General features: G+C 38.7%; 1 protein-coding gene across 1 annotated transcript; it reads left to right on the top strand.

The window, feature by feature from the left end:
• Positions 1–232: 232 nt before the first annotated feature.
• LOC122119892 (vomeronasal type-2 receptor 116-like) lies at positions 233–22,797 on the top strand (the record flags this gene model as incomplete). The annotated part of the gene is made up of 8 exons (XM_042693952.1): positions 233–370; positions 550–713; positions 9,464–9,752; positions 11,043–11,849; positions 13,810–14,037; positions 14,889–15,012; positions 16,614–17,504; positions 22,781–22,797. Coding segments are annotated over exons 1-8 (2,658 nt in total), but the record flags the coding sequence as incomplete, so codon positions are not given.
• Positions 22,798–23,429: the final 632 nt, after the last annotated feature.

Below are 23,429 nucleotides of genomic sequence, written 5' to 3'. Positions count from 1 at the left end.
CATTGGGTGTGTGAGATGTCCTCTGAGAATGATGCCCTATAGAGTTGGGTTGACATCTCCTTGGCATGAGCCCTTGCCAACCATCTCACCTTTCATCCAACATGACATCTATTGATGTTTTCCAGTTGCATCATCCCTAATAGATTTCATACAAATCATTTGCTAATCCAGGTTTGCGACCAAGTCAAACAAGAAAACTTCATCCCAGGGGTCTCACTCTCTGTGGTCATGGATGAAATCAGAGCCCCTGGATGGAGAGGACAACTGGAAAACATATTTTCCAACTCATGTTGATTTCCTGGTTGCTGGGCCTCAGATGCAGAACCACAGGGCTGGGAGTTTTCCACATGCCTACCGGGAAATGCTGAAGGTTACAATGACAGAAGCTGAGTAGGCATCCCTGTCAATAGAAAGGCACATATACACATAGACACAAATACAAGGCATATTTCTCCACCTGATCCCACGGGCTTCATTTCCAGCCAGAAATCCAGCTTGGCAGACGATTCAGTGATGTTCCCTTTGATTTCCACACTCCTTCTTCTCCAGCTTCCACTTCTTGTCAGCTCCTTAGCAGGCACTGCCTGCTTTTCTAGAATGCAGCCCAGGGCACATATGGATGGAGATGTGATGATTGCTGGGTTCTTCCCTCTGTATACTTTGGGAACAGATCGCAGAAACAGTGATGCTTCCCATCATGAATCAAACACATTGTAAGTTAATTCCTCCATAATTTTAGTTTCACTTACTCCTTTGTTCTCAGGCTGGGCAATGTGCGAGGAAGTTCTGGAGGCTCACAAACTATGCTTTCTATATCCTCTTCTCCAAACTCTCATCAGGGAATGAGATGCATAGTATATATCAGTTTTAATTTGTGTGTACTATGGAGTGATTTTCTGCTTCCAAGGTGGAAGAGTGGTTTCTGGTTTCCTTCTATCTAGCTTCTCCTTTCCAGGGTCATGAGCTCTTCACTTTATTCTAGCATGCAGAATGCCATTGTTTATAGCAATGGCTCCTATGTCTGTTCCAGTGCTGGTGTGACATGGATAGTCTGGGAGGTGGCTGGCCACATTTGGAGGCAAAGATGACGATATCAGGAATTCTTACTGCTGTGGAATAGACTTGTAAATGTCCTAATCCTTCATGGCATTCCTAGATATTTGTCTTTCTTATGTTCCTCTACTTTTCCACATTCACCTGATTTTCCTTCCCTCGATACCCTAAAATATATTTGAGTATCTTTGTTAGTGCATATATCCAGATACTCCGAATCTTAAGATTTCAGTTGATGGATATTTCTCAGCTACTTACAAATATGCAAGCACTGTTGGTAGAAATTAGAGAAGTCTGACTTTATGATCCCATGATCCATTTTATCAAATTAATGTGTGTTACTAAAGATCATTATGTATCATCTATGACGTCCTTGATATAGATAAATGCCCCACAGCAATGTGATGTCTCTGGTAGAAAGAGATGAACTCAATGCCACACCAGTAGTAGTTCTGGAAATGTTTTGCCCTTTTTACTACAATATAGGACTTGTAACTATCTGGTTTCCTTCTGTGTTACTGTATTTCCTATCATGTACTTTGATAGTAGTCACCCCTAGTATTTGTAAAAATTTATTATGTCTCATCAAACATCTTTTTTCTCCTCCCATAGATGTAATTTCCTTTTTCTCTTTTTATGTATTTTTCTCCTAGATGTTATCTAGGAGTACTTGTACTCAATATTTGCTTCCTTTCCCTAACAGAATGATCTGTTTTTCCGTTTATTTTCTTGCATTCTTGTTTGTTGTAGAAAAAAGCTCAACTTTATGTACAGAACACTTAATCTATTCATTCTCTTGTTGGCCATCCTGAGCAATTACATGTCAGATAGTTTGTATAAAATGACATCCATGTTTACATATGCATCTGTACAGAAACCTGAGCTTGATATATTTGGATAGATTGCTAATATGAACTCTATTTTTAATATACCATGATATTTTCATTGCTTCTTAATTCTACATATCTTCATCAAAATTTGTAATTTTGTTTTATGATGATAGCCTTTTTGGATTATACGATAAGGTAATGCAGAATACCTTTGGTTTGCATTATGCTGATTGCTATAATTGTTCAGTTTTTCTCCTGTATGATTTTCCTATTTGTACTTTTGCATTTGAAAAAAATCTTTCACTTTATGTGCCTGTTTCATAGTAGGATTCTTTCTTGTAATGGTGTTTAAATTTCAGTGTCATTTTATGCTGTGATATTAAGTACCGTCAGATGAATAGCCAACATATGTTTCCAGCCATTTGTTTGGCTGTGTCTTCACTTCATTAAATGTTTCTTTTATTGTACTGAATCATTAACACTTTAACAGTTTTTATTTTGGTGCCAGTACTCTGGTTCAGACAAGATGCTTCTCCCTCTTGCTTGATACATTTGCTCACTTTCACCATGCTGCTGGTTCATTGGAGATAAATTCTTTTCTATCCCGGCTGTCTTTAAACTGTGACAAATCCAGGTGTGAGTCTCAATGGCTGGCTGGCTGAAACTTTTCAATTTCATGAAATCATATTTGTAAACCATGGTGGGGATGTTATTCCTCATCTTGTGAATGAAACAAATGATTCCACTGCCATATCCAAACCAGAGCATAACTTTTGCTATCTTATGAAGTATTTGTATACTATCAGGAAGTATTCCTGTGCCTATATGTTGAAGTGTTTCCATTATGACAATATCTGCAATTTTTCAATCCTCAAATTTCCTAGTAAGAATTGTGATGAATTTTGACTTTTATCCTTTTGTACAATAAGAAAGCTTAGATCTAGACTACGCATGTGTCATAAGGATACTCAATTTTCACGGTGCCATACATACTATGGGGGTCATCTTCTAGCAATATGGGATTGGACAATGTCTTTATGAATCAGATGAATGTAGTTGATTGAGAGTATTTGTAGGTCTCTTATTTCATTGGTGTCTGAGTTTATGAAATGCATTCTTTTTATTTTACTATGGCTCTCTCCTATAATTGGAAGCTGGCATTACACTAGTTCAGCATAGGTCTTTTGCATCTAGAAAGCTTTGGCATATTGGAGATTTCCTTTTTTTTTGTAGAGGTTGTGGGATTGTCTTTCTTGTTTCTGTGCTGAATGTGGTAGGAAATTGGAAGAAGATTGTTTAGGCCATTTCTAGAATACATTGAAGATCACTTTCAAAAATAATCACAATGGGCTGGGAAGGTGGCTCAGTGGTAGGGCCCTTGCCTTGCAGGTCTGAGGCCTTGAGTTCGATTCCTCAGCACCACATAAGCAAAAAGAAAAAAGCCGGAAGTGATGCTGTGGCTGAACTGGTAGAGTGGTCATCTTGAGCTGAAGAGCTGAGGGACAGCGCCCAGGCCCAGAGTTCAGGCCCCACGACCCGAACCCCACACACAAAAAAATCACCAACTCCAAAAGGGCTGGGTGGAAGGTTGGTATGGTGGAGTTGCTGCATACCTATTTCAAGGTTCTCACTTCAAACAACAGCAATGCTAAGGAAAAGTTTAAGATTTATATGCACACATACAAATAATATGTATATTTATTATATGTACATTAATTGTTATATGGTTTATAAAATACATACTATATATACATTACTCCATATGATATACATATAATGTATCTATATGTAAATATATAGTATGTATGTATATACATTTGTATTATATGTGTATAAATACATAATATATACATATAAAGGTATATTTATAGCAACTGATAGACATTTAGGTTGTTACTTTTTTCTCAGATATCTTCAATGATGATATAGAGAACACAAGAGTGCAGATGCCTCTTTGCCGTACTGATTTTATTCTATTGGATAAACAGCCACCACTAACATTACTGAATCATGATTTGCATTCTTGGAAGCACCACCCTATTTTCCACAATGGCTATAACAATGTGCACTCCTGTCACTAGAGGGCAGCCATGTACAGTTCCTTAACTCCTCATCAGGCCATTAAGTACTCCCATACATTAAGTCTCCCATACATTTACTATTCCTACCTTTGTGAGATGATAACTTTCTGTTGTTTTATTTACCTTTCTCTGGTGGTGAAGAAGTTCAAGGTTGTCATCTACATCTTTTGGCCATCTACATCTCTTTCTCTGTGCGTGTATGTATGTACCTGTGTATATACAGTGACTTGAACTCAAGGCATTGCACTCTTCCTTTGCTTATTAGCTCAGCATGTGTGCTCTGCCAGCTGAGGTATGTCTACAGTCCTGCTTTTGCTGGTAAACTAGATATAGAGGCTTCCAGATTCTTCTGCATGGGATAGTTTAGAACTAAAATCCTCTGAACTCAAATGTAGACAGAACAATGTGACAAGGTGAGGTTGTAATATGAATGTTTTCAGAATTTTGAAGAACCTCAAAGCCATGTCCATGTTGGTTGCAGTAGTTCACAGTGCCACCAATAGTGTAAGAGTTTAACTTTCCCTGTGTCCTCACCAGCACCTAACTTTTTTTTTTCTTGTAATTGTGTTGAGATGGAATTTTAGTGTGGGTAGTATTTGCATATTATTTATGTTGTAAGGATGTCAAACATGCATTCTTATACCAATTGAAATGAGTTTTGCTTCCACTAAGAGTTTAATGTTCAATTTTAAATTGGGTTCTTTCATCTTTTGCTATTGAATTTTGGCCCCTTTAGAAAATCTGAATATTTATCTTTTGTTGATTTTCCTCTATTGTATGGGTTGCCTACTGATTCTGATAATTGTTTCTTCTGAGGAGTAGAAACATAAATATCTTCATCAAAATATTTCCTGCAGCAAAACTGTGAAGACCATTCCTCATTAGCAAAGTTGAAGAGGGAACTATGTGGAATTTATGTTTCTACTATATTGATCATAGACATTGAATATAAATTTAATTCCTTATTTTCTTCTTTGCTTTAATATCAGGATAATGTTGGTAGCATGTAATATACTCTAAGGAATTCCTTTAACTTGCATACTTTCAAAATAAAGTAAGAATAATGTGCCTCAGGCAATATTTAAATTTGTTGGAACAATTCTGTAGGAAAGTCATATTGCACTGCTTTCCTTTGGTAAGATTTTATTACTGATTCAATTTCATACAATTTCTTGTTTTAATTCACGTGTCTTCGAATTTCAACTATGGAAAAGTCTCCATGTCATGTCATTTCTTCTACTTGATCAAACTTACTGACATACAGTTTTCTCAAAGGATATTGATCTTTTGTTTCTGTGTTTCCATGTCTAATGCTATTTACTTCAGTCTTCCCTTTGTTATTCATAGTATAAGTAGGAATTTTTCCCTTTTGCCTTTGAAGAATTTTTTCAATCTGATTATACTTATTGAGTTTGTCCTCTAATTCCTTTTTTTTTTTTTTTTTCACTCATGGTGCTTTGAACTCTGGGCCTGGGCACTGTCCCTCAGCAATTCAGCTCAAGGCAAGCTCTCTATCGTTTGAGCCACAAAATCACTTGTGGTTTTCTAGTGGTTTATTGGAGATAACAGTCTCATGGACTTTCTGCCTGGGCTGGCTTTGAACCGTGATTCTCAGATCTCAGCCTTCTGAGTAGCTTGGGTGACAGGTTTGAGCCACAAGAGCCCAGTTTTCCTCTAATTCTTTTACTCCTACTAACTACTTTGACACCTTCTACAAATTTTGGGTTTGGTGTTTTGCTTTTCTACTTCCTTGTGTTGCAATGTTGAGTCTGTAGTATTGATCTTTATAGGATCCTTGTTATAATACTTGTTTTTTGAACCACCAAAACTGAAGGAATGAATAGGGTTGGGAAAGACAGGTGTAATCAATGGATGGGGTGGCAGCAGTCAAGATGCAGTGTACCCATACATTGAGTTATTGAATTGAAACCTCACTCTGCAACTACTTAAATACAATTTTTTAATGTTTCATTTTAATGCATCTTTTGCCATATTCATAGATTTTGGTATTGCTCTTTTCCATTTTCATTTGTACCAAAGATCAGCTCATATATTGACTTTCTCTTGATCCAGTGGTGGTTAAGATAATCTGACTTCCCTGTTTGCATCTATTTTTCCATTTATCTCCTTAATTTCTAGCTTCTAACCTGGGTATCTGAGTGTGTGCTCAATACATTTTTTTTAAAAGTTTGAATGCTTTTATCTATCCTGGAGAACAGTCAACCTATCAGAATGTTTTATTCACAAGAAATTGAGTGAAATATTCTTTAGGTGTATATGAGGTTCATGTGATCTAGGTTCATATTTAACTTGATGCCTCCTTGTTGATTCTTTCTGGATGATTTCACCATTGCTGAAAGTGCTGTTACATAATAGGTAGTTATTCTTGTATTGATGACTGTGACTGTCTCTCTCTCTCTCAGAATCTACTTGAATTTCCTTTATATAATGAAGTGTTTAAGAGTGTGAATATAAATGTAATTGCTATGTTATCTTCCGGGTTCAATCCCCCATCATTTTATTATGAACTTTGTCACATTTAATTGCTTTGATTAATATAAATTTGAAAAGATGTGTTATAGATATTCCTGCTTTCTTCTGGTTTCCATTTGCTTGGTCTGCGTTATTCCATCCCTTTCCTTGCAGTCTATGTGTACCTTAACAGAGTAAGCAAGGAGTGAGGTTTTTGAGATCAATCTAGAGTGTGTACTTTCATCATTGAAATCAGGCTACATTATTATATCTTTTGCTTTTGTCAATTGTGGGACCTCATGGCCTGAGTGCTGTTCCTGAGCTTTTCTTCTCAAGGCTAGTGCTCTACTACTTTGAGTCACAGAGTCACCTCTGGCATTCTTGTGATTAACTGGAGATAAGTCTCTTGGATTTTCCTGCCTGGGCTGGCTTCAAACTGTGATCATCAGATCTCAACCTCTTGAGTAGCTAATATTACAGGTATGAGCCAATGGCACCTGGCTTATATTATGTCTTTTAGATAAATAATTTCAGGTATTTCTATTCCCAGTAATTTTTCACAGATCATTTCTAATTATGACATTATGTAACTTGTGTAGCTTCACTGAAGCTGCTTCTGAAATCTTTCTCCACAGCATTCAGTGATTAATAAATGAGTCCATTACTAGTGGTTTTTTGGGTATATTATATTTCGTTTGTTCATTATAGGTTTTCATTTTTGATTTATAGAGGGGTTAAATATATTTAATTATAGCAAGTTATTTTGTAATGATGACAAGTATCCATAATGAGAAGCAAACAAATGAAGATGACAAAATGAAAACAAAACTTGAGGGCAGATTTTGATCATAATCCATTAAGTGAATGTAAAGAAATGTCATAAGACAATCCCTTCATACAATTAAACTCACACAAAAACTCTCACTGAGTTGTAATTTCTCTACATTTCAAATATTGGATATCCAGTTTTACATTGTATTATACTGACTATTGGAAATACAGTTATGAAGTTGATAGTATTTTTCTTTAAGAATTGTGTATATGTTAGTGAGCATATACACAATGTTAGAACCTTGTCAGATTCTTTGATAATCATCCCTCCATAAGTTTTATACATTCTTGTCTTCATTTCTTTATCATTAACCTTTTTACATTGAAAATTTTTCTTTCCTTTTCCTTTTAGAAGAGATCTGATAGAGATAAATTTCCTTAACCTTGCTTGACAGAGAACATCTTGATCTCTCTTTCACTGCTACAGGATATTTCTGTTAAATGCAGTACACTTGATGGATATTATATATCATTATCAGCAGTAATGTAAAGATGTCCTGCCCCTCTGTCCTGGTTTGTGAAGGTTTTATTGAGAAGTCAGCTGTTAAGGGGCACACTTATATACTCTGATTTCCTTTTCATTTGCAGTCTTGAGAGGACTTGATCAAAGGACAGCTTGTTGAAGATGAGATGGTGGACAATTCTATTGACCTTGATCTTCCTAAACTTTGTTTTATTTGTCTGTCTTAGGACTTGAAATCAGGTACTGGGTACAGACACTGAGCCATTTGCTCAAGGCTAGCACTCTACTACATGAGCCACAGCTCTACTTCCAGTGTTTTGCTGGTTACGTGGAGATATGTGTCTCTTAGACTTTTCTACTATGGCTGGGTCTGTAAGTGGTCCTGACATCTCAGCCTCCTGAGTACCTAAGATTATACTCAGTGCTACCACTGAACCACTTGAGCATCAGTTCCATTCTGGCTTTTGGGTGTTTAACTGATGATAAACAGTCTTTTGGCTTTACTGCCCCTGGCTTGCTTCCAACTGTGACCCTCAAATCTCAGGCTTCTGAGAAGGTAGAATTATACATGTGAACAACTGGTGCCCAGAGACACAGTTGCCAATTTCTAATGACCTTTTCACATATTCTTTCTCTCTTTCATATATTCTGTTTTGCATTTGCATTACTGTTCCATGTAAGGGTAATTATTACTGTGCTTATTTCTGCCAATACTGAAGTTTGAACTCAGGAAATTCATGCTTTCCCTCATCTGTTTTGCTCAAAGTTAGCGATTTTATCACTTGAGCCACAACTGCACTTCCAGTTTTCTTGTAGGTTAATTGGAGATAAGCATCTTACAGTCTTCCTGCCAGGGCTTGTTTTCCAAGAGGGGGAGAGATCTTTAAAGCTCTTATTCCCTGTTTCCTTTTCTTTTCATTATCTCAATGTACACATATTGTGAAGGAAGTACTGATCATCAAGGCATTTCCCAGCACTGAATTTCACCATGTTGGCCTTCAAACAGGGATTTCAGCCTAAGGCTTCATTTTGTTACTGCCCTTTCCATCCCCCAGTTTGGAGGCTCATCTCTTCATGTAGACTTTCTTGGAATATAGTGGAGGAGAGTAATATGGGAAACCAATTCCTGCTTCCTTTTTAAAGAATCTCATTTGCTCTGTTACATACATGAGAAAAATGGTCTCTTCTGAGGCTTCATCTGTGTTTTGGTAGATAGTGCAGAAAGAGTTATTTGATATGTTGGGGATGCAAGGAAAACCACAGAGCCTAATGACCCCTTGCTCTGCATCTGAAAGTTCATCTTAAATGACATTATCTAATTGAGCATCTTTTAGATATCCACGTCACTTAAATTGCATGTCTCAAAAAACAAAAACTTATCTTTTAGATAACCACGTCACTTAAATTGCATGTCTCAAAAAACAAAAACTTATTTTTCACACATGTGTTGCTAGTCTCCCCAACTTTAAAACAAAAGAATATTTGGTGTCTCATAAAGACCCACTGTGTGTTTAATGGAGGGTATCCTTTTTTGGTGTTATCTATGAAAGACAGAAAAATCAAGCTCTGTGGGATTCATATGGACATCATATTACCAATATCTCATAAAAGGTGTAATTTTTAAATGTATTTAATTTGTAGAGAAACAAACACTGAATCCACCAAAGTCACTGCATTCATATGAGAATCAGTTTTGGATTATTTTTGATGAACGTTTTATGTCTCCTGTGCAGGTTTGATTTCAAGTACTATCAGCTTGTTCTGGCCTTGGCTTTTGCTGTTGAGGAAATCAACAAGAAGTCCAGTCTTTTATACAACATGACTTTGGGTTTTGATATCTATAGTGCTGATTTTAGAACTTGGTCTGCTTTTGAGAATCCTTTTATTTGGCTTTCTGGGCAGAACAAGATCCCTAACTACACCTGCATGGGAGAAAGTAAGTTTGTATCAGTCCTTGCAGGAACGTCAGGAAAGACATCTGCGCAGATTGGAACACTGCTGGAACTCTACAGATTTCCACAGGTGAAGGAGAGACAGATGTATACAGATCTCTACCTTGGTTCCATTTTCAGATGTTATAAGAGAATGCTAGGAAAAGTTATAACAAAAAGCATATGCTATTTTATAATATCAAAAGCTAAGTACTCCAACATACTGTGTTATCTAGACTGTCACTGTTTAAGAGAGGATGGAAAAATTGGAGAAAACCTTGGAATGACTGTGAGCGTAGAGGTTGTTGATTAATTTTTAGGAAGTGATCAGGAAATGGGAAATGACTAAACCATGTGAAATTCTTGAGTGAATAGGGTTATGCATAGAAAAGCAAAATGGTTTTCTCTCATCTGCGGAAGTTGGATTTAAAATATAAACATGAAATACAAAATCAGTATGAGAACCCTTAAATGGCCAGGAACACATATACATGATTCAATGGGCTAAATTATGGCATACATAACATTAACTATCCACGGTGTACCCACTGTGGAGAATTTATGATTTCATGTGTGAGAGATATAATTTTAAAAGGATAGTGGAGCAGGTTACATTAATATAGGAATAATAGTAAATATGGTCATAATACTCAAGTATATATGTACAAATGAGAAAAGAAACAAGGGAATGAGTAGCATTGGTATAGATAAGATGAGAATAGTAGAAATCATGAGATAAAAATCAATAGGCAGGACTGGGAAGGTGGCTCAGTTGTAGAGTGTTTGCTTTGCATGCCTGAGGCCCTGGGTTCGAATCCTCAGCACCACATAAACAAAAAGAAAAAAGCCAGAAGTAGCTCTGTGGCTCAAGTGGTACAGGGCTAGCCTTGAGTTGAAGAGCTGAGGGACAGTGCCCAGGCCCTGAGTTCAGGCCCCACAACTGGACCCCCGCCACTTAAAAATCAATAGGCATTACACACATAATTGACATGCTCAATTGAAGAATCATTGTACAATGACTTAAAAATAATTTACAGTTTAAGTTAAAAACTTTAAAAATCAAGCCCTTCAAGAAGGGAATGTGGCTTAGTGGTAGAGGGCTTTCCTAGCATGCCTGAAGCCCTGGGTTTGACTCCTCAATAGCAGATAAACAGAAAAAGTCAGAAGTGGCACTGTGGCTCAAGTGGTAGAGCACTTGCCTTGAGCACAGAGAGATTCAAGGATAGTGCCCAGAACCTGAGTTCAAGTCCCCAGCAATAGAAAAAAAATTCAAACCCTTCCTTTGACACAATTCAACCTGTTGCTTAACATAAATCAAGATTGAGGTTGTGAAGTATAGGAAATTTCTTTCTTGAGAGCCTCCAATTTTCTTTCCCTTTAGCTTACGTTTGGAGCTTTTGATTCTGCCCTGAGTGACCATGGCAAGTTTCCTTCTCTCTATCAAATGTCCCCAAAAGACACATCTCTAGCCATTGCCATGCTCTCCTTGCTGCTTCATTACAACTGGAACTGGATAGGGTTATTGATTTCACAAGATGAGAATGGTTTGTCAATCCTTGCAGAACTGAGAGAAGCAATGGCCAAGAACAGAATCTGTGTAGCCTTTGAGCATATGATCTCTGACAGTCCTAAAACACAACTAATTAACATCATGGCAATTCAGAACCAGATTAATAAATCATCAGCAAATGTACTTATCATTTATGGTAATAAGGAATACCTGCTAGGATTAATGGTATATCTTGGGCAATTTTTAATAACAAGCAAAGTTTGGCTCTTGAACTCACAGTGTGATTTATGCATTGGAAGAAATTATTTCATATTAGGCTCATATCATGTGCCTCTCATTTTTTCATATCACCATGAAGACATAGCTGGATTCACAGATTTTATCAGGGAAGTCAACCCTTCCAAATACCCAGAAGACTTTTACCTTGCTAAGTTGTGGTTTCTCTCTTTTAATTGCTCTCATTTTGAGTCTGACTGTGTAATGTGGGAGAACTGTCCACATGATGCCTCCTTGGAATGGTTGCCTAGGCAAATTTTTGACATGGCCATGTCTGAAGAGAGTTACAATATTTACAATGCTGTCTATGCTGTGGCACAAGCTCTCCATGAAATGTTTCTTCATCAAACTGAAGAGCCAACAATGGGTAATGGAAGATGGTGGGTGCGTTCTCCTGCACAGGTAAGGCCTTCACTTTTGGAATCCACACATAAAAAGCAAAGTAAATTTAAATACATTCAAATATTTTCCTATTGACCCAAGAGAAATTGTACTTTTAAGAATATTTGAGAGGATACTCCTGACTTCTGTGCATGTGTTCTTAGAGGTAAAAATAGCAGAGGTGATGTGTTTCATGTTCCCATCAATTCCTGTGTTACAAATGACATCAATATGTTCACAGCTAATGAATGTTCTTACAATCTTTTTTTCACTTGAAGGTTCTTAATAGCAAAGGATGATCTGTTCTTTAAGTACTTAATTATTCCAATGATTTTGTTTCTCAGAAAGTAACTTAAGTGATTGGTGAGATTGGGAAAAAAGAGGAAGAATGATGGAAGGGGTGACATTGATATGCCTTGTACTACACAATGACTCTGTACCATACATAAAGATAAAAATAAAATGAATCATTAACAATTTTCATATTAACACATTAATAAATGAGCTGGCTTACTCCTGTCATCCTAGCTCCTCAATAGGCTAAGATCTTAGAATTCCTGTTGGAAGTCAGATTGGGCAGGAAAGTCTCAGAGATTCTTATCTCCAATTCACCACCAGAAAACTACAAGTGGCATTGTGGCTAAAAGTGGTAGAATGCTAGCCTTGAGTGAACAAACTCATGGACAGCACCTAGGCTCTGAGTTCAAGCCCCATGACCAACAAAAATACACATAAAATTAATTAATTAAATACACACAAAAAATAATTGGCTTTGTAATGAAATTCCTGGATATTGATAAAAATTGTAAGTTCTTCAAATCTCTTATGTAGGCAACTAAGAATTTTCATTATGTGGTGGTGGATTCTCTTGAAAAAATTCCATGTACTAACCAGAATTCAAAAATATGCCTTGCTTTTGTTCCTAATACACATTCTTTAATGATACTTCATTAGATATCTGTTATTTTTTTCATTTTTTTATTGTGAAAACACTGTACAGAGGGGTTACAATTACATGGCCTTGATAAAGAGTACATTTCTTATCGAGATTGTAGCCTCCTCCTTTGTTTCCCCTTCCTATCCCTTCCTATCCACCCTCCGCCCCCCACCCAATCCTCCTCCCCCCCACCAAAGTTGTAAAGTTCATTTTGGACATAACGACTTGTACATCTCATTGTTGTAATTGGTCCACCTGTATCCCTATTTAAACGATTTGTTTTTTCCCTTAACCTCCACAAATTATACCGACATCAAATACAGTGAAAGCAGGGATTATACCGTGGGGGAGGGACATACAAAGCAACAAAGAAATAACCTTATAAATGTGTTAGAAACAATCGCATGAAAGAAAAGCATTTGAATACATATCATAGGGTTCATTTCCCTAGCATCAACTTATCTTAACTATTCTATTTGACTCAGACATATACCAGTTATTGCAAATAAGGGAAACCTTGTGACCTATGTTTATTTGGGACTGGCTTATTTCATTTAATACAATTTTTTTCAAGTCTTTCCATTTCCTATCAATGGGGCAATGACATTCTTTCTGCTGGAGGCATAGAATTCCATTGTGTATATATACCACATTTTCTTGATCCATTCATCTACTGAGGGGCATCAGTGTTGGTTCCATATCTTAGCTATGTTAAATAATGCTGCAATAAACATAGTCATGCTGGTAGCTTTAATGTGGTCTTGTTTGTGAACATTTGGGTAAATACCCAAAAGTGGGATTGCTGGGTCATAGGGGAGCTCTATGTGGAGTCTTCTGAGCAATCTACATACTGCTTTCCAAAGTGTCTGAACAAGATTACACTCCCACCAACAATGAAAAAATGTTCTCTTCTGTCCACATCCCCATCTGTGTTAATTTTTAATGATAAAGTAAGGATTAAGAGAATAAGAGGTTTGGCTTAATTCAGGATTTCTGTTTCAACTCTTGGATTCTCTTCACCATGACATGATGTATCTCTTGTAGCTGCACCCTTTTCTGAAGAACATCCAGTTTTACAATCCTGCTGGAGACCAAGTGATTTTGAATGAAGAATGGAAATTAGAGGCAGAATATGACATTTTGAATATTTGGAATTTTCCAGAAGGTCTAGAGCTCAAAGTGAAAATTGGGGTGTTTTCTCCGTATGCTCCTTATGGTCATCAACTGTCTGTATCTAAAGATATGATAGAGTGGGCCATAGGAACTACTGAGGTGGGTCCAGGTTAACAAAAATGATTAGAACTCAATATCAGTAAACAAAAAGAACCCTTAGATATTATGTACTCACTAATGACTCAGAATTATTGAGAAATTGTTTGATTTACTTAGGTGGAAAGCAAAGTATTAACTGAACATTTCTAAATGTTCATTTATCATAAAATCTAGATGACATCTATTATAATTGAACTCTAATATTAGAACAAAATACCTGAAAAAGCAATTATTTCATGAAGTGGAAAGGTTTATTTTGCACACCCCAGTGGCTGTATCAATCCACCCTTATTTGATCTGTTATGTATATGATCTGTTATGTATCTGTATATTTTTATTTTACTTTTTTATTGTTCCCCTTTCCATCCCTTCCCATACATAGTGTGTATGGTGAGAGGAATCATCTAAGAGCCTGTACCAGAGGAAAATGGTGAACTCATAGCAATTGGAATACAAATGGGAAGATATGATGGTCTAGCATGGTGTTAAAAGTTTCAATGAGTATTTTACTACTTGTTTCCACATTTCCATATATCACAAATCAGTAAGAGAAATATTATTGAATGAATTCAATGATATTTCTGTCTTAGTTGGATATGAACGTCTTTCCATTAAGAACCACTTTTTAAAGGTTCCACAATTCTCAGTAATAGCATAAGATGAGGTTGATGGCTGTAGCACAAAATTCTTTGTGGATTGTGTCAGGAAATCTAAAACAGCATCCAATCGATTGATTAGCTTTATGTATTTAAATAATTATACTTAATGTTCAAATGCCTAGGAACACCTGGTTTTATTGAATATCAGGTAATAGTCTGAATATTTACCAACACATATTTGATTTTCCTCAGACTCCTCACTCTGTTTGTAGTGAGAGTTGTGTTTCTGGATTCAGGAAATCTCCTCAGGTGGGAAAGGCTGACTGTTGCTTTGATTGTATCCCTTGCGTAGAGAATGAGATTTCTAATGGGACAGGTAAGTCTCTGACTAAAGAGGAAATTCTCTATCTCTTCCTAGTTTTCAACAATGTATCTAAGCCCATGGAAAATGTTTTGTATTTGGATTACAGACCCAAAGTCTTCCTTCTTTCAGTAATTTAATTGTAACTACTGATAATGATCCTTGAAATAACACACCTCATGGCCTTAAATTATATCTGGGATTAATTTTGATATGGCATTTTACATATTTTAATCTTAAGAAAACATTGTCTCCACTACTCATAATGAAGTTTTAAGTTTTTTATTGTGGTTGTTCTACCGAGGTATTACAGTTACATAAATCAGGTAAAGAGTACAATTCTTTGTGTACCATGTGTCCCCTTCCCTGCCTCATTGCCAGTTTTTCCTCTCCCATTCCCACCTGACAAGTTGTACAGTTCATTTTCCACATAGTGTCTCGTAAGTTGTATTTATTTACCCTTGTTGTATTTGTTCCACATTTTCTGTGACCCCCTTACCCTTCCAAATACAAACTAACAAGACAAAAGGAAAAGAAAACAAAACAGCAACAACAGCAACTGAAAAACATCTCTCCTTTCCTTTTCATGGAATTTATTCATATGAAGCATTTTCTATGCTCATATGCACCTCACTATGAGCCTTTTTCAATGACTCATGCATATCCTCCTTTGTCCTCAGAGAATGTTCAGAGTTCATTTAGCTTCTCCATTAAGGTGAAGTATGAATAACTGTAAAAGACAGACTCTCCATTTTCTTTCAAATTATATTTATGCCACAAAGAACACATAAATCTTGCATATTTTTATTTCCCTGCCCAGAATTGTTCTTGCTCTAGAGAAATTGCTTAGAAATCACAGGTTAGTTTGAATATTAGACACAAGTGTTCTGCAGAGCATGATTTTGGAGCTGTAAAGAGAACCATGATCCTCAATTCCCACTGCTTACAGGAGGGAAAAATTCAAATATAATGAGATGAATTCAAGAATATAACACAGGTCTCCTTTTACAATTTCAAACAAACTCATACAGCAATGTAACCTATATTATTCACAATTTTGAATGGCAGTAGCAGAGTTTTGCACACAGTACTGAAATTCATATAATAGCAGCACAAAGAAGTCAGAAAAGTATTTTTAGTTTACTTGACTTATGAAAAATGTCCTTTTCCAATATATTTTAAAGTCAGTTTGAAAAAAGCAGATTGTCTTATGAATTGAATGCTCTTTCAGGTATTTTGTCACAATGTAAAATATTATTATAACAGATGATGCTTAGATTTTATCATAAATAAATGAACTTTTAGAAATATCTAATTAGCGTGTTTCTTTCCTACTTCAGAGTCAGTGAGTAAAACAAAAAAACAAGGAAACAAAACAAGTAAAAACAAAAAATCAAGTAAAAAAAAAACAAAGAATGTGAGCATGAGGATGAAGTTGCTGCATAAAAACCGTGAAAACAGAGTTTCAGGCATTTTTAATTTTACTTGGTAGTATGAACTCTTACGTTAATAAGAACTAATATGTTAGAGACGACTCTAAGAAGGGACTTACCAATTTCCATTGAGGTAAAAGCAGTACTGAAAGGAGTCAAATGGTAACTCCCTCTTCTTACCAGATATGGAGCAGTGTATGAAGTGTCCAGATGATGAGTATGCCAACACAGAGAGAAACCAGTGCCTCCCCAAAGCTGCAAGTTTCCTGGCTCATGAAGAACCCATGGGAATGGCCCTGGACTCTGTGGCTCTCTGCTTCTCCACCCTCAATGCTGTTATTCTAGGAGTCTTTGTGATGTATCAAGACACTCCCATTGTGAAAGCCAACAACCTGTGTCTCAGTTACATCCTGCTCATCTCCCTCATGTTCTGTTTCCTCTGTTCCTTGCTCTTTATTGGCCGTCCCAACACAGTCACCTGCATCCTGCAGCAGACCATATTCGGGCTTGTCTTCACTGTGGCTGTTTCCACAGTGTTGGCCAAAACTGTGACTGTGGTTCTGGCCTTCAAGGCCACTTCTCCAGGGAGAAAGATGAGGTGGCTGCTGGTATCAGGGGCTCCTAACTTCATCATCCCCATCTGCACTCTCATCCAGGTGACTCTCTGTGGAGTCTGGCTGGGAACTTCACCTCCCTTTGTGGACACAGATGCATTTTCTGAACATGGCCATGTCATCATTCTGTGCAACAAGGGCTCCCTCACTGCCTTCTACTGTGTCCTGGGATATCTGGGTTCTCTGGCCTTGGCCAGCTTCATTATGGCTTTTCTGGCCAGGAACCTGCCTGACACCTTCAATGAAGCCAAGTTCCTGACCTTCAGCATGCTGGTGTTCTGCAGTGTGTGGCTCACCTTCCTGCCTGTCTACCACAGTGCCAAGGGGCAGGTCATAGTGGCTGTGGAGGTCTTCTCCATCTTGGCCTCCAGTGCAGGACTTCTGGGCTGCATCTTTCTCCCCAAGTGCTACATCATTTTAATAAGACCAGATAGAAATTCTCTGCATGGCATCAAGGACAAAATTCATACTGGGAGAAAGAAGCCTTCTTAAGGTAAAACTCAGGTGTTTGATCAAATGCTTAGAAGATCTCAACTAAATCACTCTTTTTCCAGTCTTGTATTATTTTACATTATATGTAAGAATTACTTCAACAAATACGTCGCTCTTACTCATTTCTCTAGTAGTAGTAGTCACAAATTTTAGCAAGAGCTGCCTAAGTTTTAATTTCATTCAGCTTGTTGTGTTTTTTCTTTGCATTTAATCCTATCCTACATCTTAAGTGTATTTTTTATGGTTGTAGTATCTCCTGCATTTGCTTTTGTAGTCACTTTTTATATTTTTAATTATCCCCTTTCCTGTCTTTATATCAGTATTGTTTAGTCCTCTAATACATTTCACTAAATGTTCTTTTTAATTCGATTCCAGGGTGTCTTTGCAAGTGTGCTGGTCTTTGCATATGTGTGGGCCTTGAATTAGGCCTACATACTTACCACAACCCCTCTCTCATTCCTCTCTCCCTCCCTCCCTTTCTCTCTCTCTCTCTCTTTCTTTCTTTCTTTCTTTCTTTTTCCCTTCCTTCCTTCCTTCCTTCCTTCCTTCCTTCCTTCCTTCCTTCCTTCCTTCCTTTCTTTCTTTCTTTCTTTCTTTCTTTCTTTCTTTCATTCTTTCTTTTTTTCTTTCTCTTTTTTGTCTGTAGTGGGGCTTGAACTCTGTGCCTGGGTGATGCCTCTGAGCTTTTCAACTCAAAACAAGCACTTTGCCACGTAAACCACAGCGCCACTCCGCATTTCTGGTGGTTATTGAAGGTAACAGTCTCACGGGTGTTCCTTCCCAGGATGGTTTTAAACCATGATCTTCTAATCTCAGCCTTCTGAGTAGCAAATCATGAGCTACCAGCACCCAACTGACCATTTCTTAAAAGTCAGATGATGCACACACTTCCACATTACACAAAAACTTTTGTCCATAAGGAAGAAATCCAAAAAGTTTTATTCAACTGACCCTTCTCAGCCTTTCTGTATTGGAACAAATTATGCTGTTGGAAACAACTACTTGAAGGCCAAACTAAATGGTTGACATGTTTATTTCAAGTGTTGTAACCCATCTGGAAAATAGCTGTTAATACAAAACTCTGACTTCCAACCTTTCTGCTTAGAAGCTTCATGGAGCTAGCAAACATCCTTCCCATAAAGTTACAGGACACCTCCTAATAGACTTTCCAAGATTTCAATTTTTGCCTTAAAAATAATCAGAAACAAAGAAGGGGGAGGGAAGGGATGTTAGGGATAAAACAAAGGAGGGGGCCACAATGCTTGATAGGAAATTACCTTGCTCATGTAACTGCTACCATTCTGTACATTTTTTTCAAAATAAAAAAACTTATTTTAAAAAAGCCTGGAAAGACTGAGGACAGTTATCAGGTCAGAGATGACAGTTCTTCTCCTCCCACTTCAACCTCATTCATCTACACATGTGTCTCTCTATTACCAAGAGTTTGGTGATTCATTGCTGACATTAAGAAATGGCCTGAGCAGAAAATCTACAAATTACAGGTCTGAAAAGTGATTGATAATAGGATGTAATAAAGCTCTGAAAATTTATGTCCTAAAGAATGAACACTCAATACACTGGCAAAAGAGCTTAAAAGATTTTTCTCTCAAAGCACGAAATTCAATGATGAATGTGGAAATAGTCATTTTCCCTGGACATGAAGGAAATACAAGCCAAAGTGCATGGAATTTTATCTCACTCTATACAGAATTTCCATCACAAAGAACACAAATAACAAATGCTTGTCAGGAAAGGGAACACTTATACACGGTTTGGGGAATATAAATTTGTACAGCTAGTGTGGAGATAACCACAGATGTTCCTTAAAAAACAAAAACCAGATTAAACACCTGTAAATAACTAAAGATAGATCCTTATATATCACCTTGTACCAGAATCAACTCCAAATGGATCAAAGACCTCAAAGTAAAAGCAGATAGCCACAAAACATTACAGGAAGGAATAGGAGAAACTCCCGGGCTCCTTAGCACAGGCTGAAAATTTCTTAATAAAGGCCAAGAAACACAACAAATCAAAGAAAGCTTTGACAAAAGGGATTGTATGAAACTTCCAAGCCTCCTCATAGCAAAGGGCATAGCTAGCAAGACCAATAGAAAGCCCACAGATTGGGAGAAGATCTTCACTAGCCATACAATGGACAAGGGCCTCATATCTACTATACTTAGAACTCAAAACATTAAATCCCCCAATAACAAATTCTCAAAGAAACAACTGTCTGATTAATAAGTGGGCTAAGGAATTAAAGAGAGGCTTCTCTGAAGTGGAAATAAGAATGGCCAATAGACACATGAAGAAATGCTCAACTTCTCTAGCCATAAAAGAAATGCAAATCAAAACAACATTCAGATTCTGCCTCACCCCAGTTAAAATAGCTATATTCAAGAAATCAAATAACAACATATTTTGGAGGGCATGTGGCCAAAAAGGAACACTACTGCATTTTTGGTAGGAGTATAAACTTGTTCAAGCACTCAGGAAAGCAGTATTGAGGTTCCTCAAAAGACTACATATAAGGCTGGGAAGGTGGCTCAGTGGTAGAGAGCTTGGTAGAGACCTTGGTATAGAACTTGCCTTGCATGCATGACGGCCTGGGTTCGATTCCTCAGCACCGCATAAGTAAAAAAGAAAAAAGCCAGAAGTGGCACTGTGGCTCAAGTGGTAGTGCACTAACCTTAAGCTGAACAGCTGAAGGACAGTGCCCAGGCCCAGAGTTCAGGCCCCACGACCAGACCCTCCTCCCCCACAAAAAAAGACTACATGTAGAGCTTCCCTATGACCCAGCAATCCCTCTTTTGGGCATTTACCCAAATGATCACAAACAAGGCCATACTAAAGCTACTAGCACAACTATGTTTATAGCAGCATTATTCCTCATAGATATGATATGGAACCAACCCAGATGCCCCCAGTAGTTGAATGGATCAAGAATATATGATAAAGCTTTCTGTTCTTTTCTAGGGCTCCCTGTTCTCTCTGCTCTTGGCTCTCTCTGCTCTCTCACTCTTCTCTCTCTCTGCTCTCTCGTTGCTCTTTTCTAGCTCTGTCTGCTCTCTCTCTGCTCCTTTCTAGCTCTTTCCTCTCTTTCCCAGCTCTCTCTCATTCCCAGGCCCATACCCTAGATAAGGCCTAGCCCAGGCCCGATCTCTCTCTCTGTTCTTTTCTAGCGCTCCCTGCTCTCTCTGATCTTGGCTCTCTCTTTGCTCTCTCTCTCTTACTTGCCTACCTCTCTCTCTGCTCTTGTCTAGCTCTTCTCAATCTCTTTTCTCTCTCTTTCCTCTCTCTCTTTCCCAGCTCTCTCTCTTTCCTAGGCCTTTCTCAGCCATGTGGAGTGCCAACCTTGCCTGGTCCCAGCAGGTCTACTGAATAAACCTACCCCTTACCTGAATACCACGTGCATGCTGCTGTTCTTACTCGGCTACCTCTTTTTTAAAAACCTAACATAAATGGTGCCGTGACTCGGATAAAGGGCTTAAAGTCAGGATAGCTGGGATTCCTCTCTTTCCCCCCCCCCTTTTTTCTTTTTCTGTTTGTTTTTCCCTTTTTGCTCTGAGGAATACCCACAGTTCTGATGGCCTTTTGCGAACCCATCTGTCTGCTGCAGACACAGAGCATAGATATCATTGCTGGCCTTCACAACCATGTCCACACCACTTCTCTACTCTGGTGAGTGAAGCTACTCTCTAGGGTTCTCTGTTGCTCTCTCTAGAGGGTTCTGGGGGAAGTCAGGACACCGCTTCTGCCTGGTCAGCTCTCCTTCACTCACCAGACTGACTCTCCTACTCATTTAATGGGGTGCTGCGAATCACGCCTGAGCCATGAAACCCCTTTGAAATGCCTCCTGCGCTCCCTGGAAAGCCAGAGAGCCTAATTTTATGCCATTCTCAGATGTAGACAGTTTTCGCCACTGCAATGGTAAATGGTCAGAAGTCTGTTTACTTTCAGGTTCTCTTTGCTCTCTCTCTGCCAGTCCAACTTTCCCTATCACTCCCTTTCTTTTCTACATTTTGGCTTGTGCCCTAAAGAGTGCGACACAGGCTGGGTCCCAGGGACCCCCCTCTAGGTTCCCTCTCAAAGGATGTAGGCTTGATCTATTTGTTCAGAGTTTCTTTGCATTTTTTTTCAGAAATTCGCCATCTTGAATTCGCCATCTTGGCCACATGGTGGGTTAAGGGTTTGGCCCCATCTGACCCTTAATCTTCCACCAAGCTTACAACTACATTCATCTATTCTAAGGTGCCTTGCTAACAAGTTGCTCTTTTTACAGGCCCTGGCAACTGAGGCCCAACCATCTGCTATGCTTTGTTAGCAAAGATGTCTAAACGTTGTCGAAATTTTAGGTTTTGAATTTTGCCTTTTTTGTTTTGTGTTGTGTATTCTGGTACTGACTACATGACTAAAATATTGGGCATATCTGTGCTAAGATTCTCACATCTAAGAAGTTTTGTCATTCCAGAATATTTGTCTGTCAATTCTTGGTAAGGATCAGGTAAGCTCTACTTATTCTATTTGATCTCCTTGTTGCTTTAATTGGAAATAATAAAGGGCTTTTGTGGCAAAGATTGCAGTTCAAAGCCAGCCTGGGCTGAAAAATTCCTAAGACTCCATCTCCCAACTAACCTGCAAAGAGCCAGGCTGGAAGCATGGCTCAAGACTCTTATCTCTAACCAGCCAAATACTGGAAGTGCTATTGTAACTCAATATGATAGAGCACTAGCCTTGAGCAGAAGTGCTCAGGGACAATGCCCAGGCCTTGAGTTCAAACCTCCTTGAATACCAACTGGGCAAGCCATCCCAGCAACGAGCACCTAGACTCAGCCAGTCTGGAGAACAAGGGAACATGGAGAGGAGTAAGAGGAGATGATGTCACATCAGCTACTTTGTGCCCGCCCTTTCAAAATTAACCAGAGCCGGGAGGTCAGTGGAAGTAAGAAGCCTGCCCATCCAATGTCTATACCTGTTTACCTATTAACTGAACAGGAATTTATATTCTTGTGTCGCGACCACCTCAACCAGCAAGGAAGACGCGACCCGGGATTCTTCTCAATGCGGTTTATTCAGGAACCTTGTCTACAAGCTTCTCTCCCACTTGCTTCTGCCCGCTTCTCTCCGCTTCTCCCGCTTCCTCTCCTCCCAGCCCCCGCACTGGTTATAAGCCTCCTGGATGGCCAATCCCGAAGTGCCACGTGGCATATACCGATAGGGTTGCAAACACGGAAGCAAACTAGGAGCCAAGTCATAGCCATATAAGGAGTTGTTTTTCTTACAGAGAGCACTCGTCATCGGGAAGACGGAAGGCAGGAGCCAGCGCCATCTTTGGTAGCAGCCGCGCCATGCGGCCGCGCCATTTTTGCGGCCGCGTCTTACGGCCGCGCTGTCTTTGGTCGCGGCTCCCACAGCTCTCCACAGCTCCCCCTTTTTTGTTTTATTAAGCAAACAGGTAAGAGTAGAGGTTGGGCCTCTGTCTAAAACATTAATGAGAGGACCTTGCACTGGTCTTCGCCTGAGGGGCGCCTTCCCCAGTGATGACCAGGCCCGTCCAATGCCTTTTTTGCAGAGGTGGGATCTTGGGCATCAACCCACTTGCAACCCAACATGCTCTTCTTGGGCTCCCGCCAGGGAGGGATTCCCAAGTGCAGTGCATTTGCCTCGCACCCTGAGCTATTCCTTTAACGTGGCAAGGCACGCGTAGGGGGACTGTCCGGCCTCAATGGCAGTGAAGGCCATACTCCTGCGCTGCGAGCTCCTAATCTGGCATATGCACCACAGGCACAGCGAGATCACCAATGCCAGGATACCAATAAGGGAGCCCATTCCCGCCCACTCCTTCAAATGATCCACAGCTATCAAAATCCAGGGGGAAACATCTTGTAAC

Source organism: Dipodomys spectabilis, unplaced genomic scaffold (genome assembly GCF_019054845.1).
Source record: "Dipodomys spectabilis isolate Male_0828 unplaced genomic scaffold, ASM1905484v1 ptg000173l, whole genome shotgun sequence".
NCBI lineage: Eukaryota > Metazoa > Chordata > Mammalia > Rodentia > Heteromyidae > Dipodomys > Dipodomys spectabilis.
This window is presented reverse-complemented; position numbering and strand designations above follow the sequence as displayed.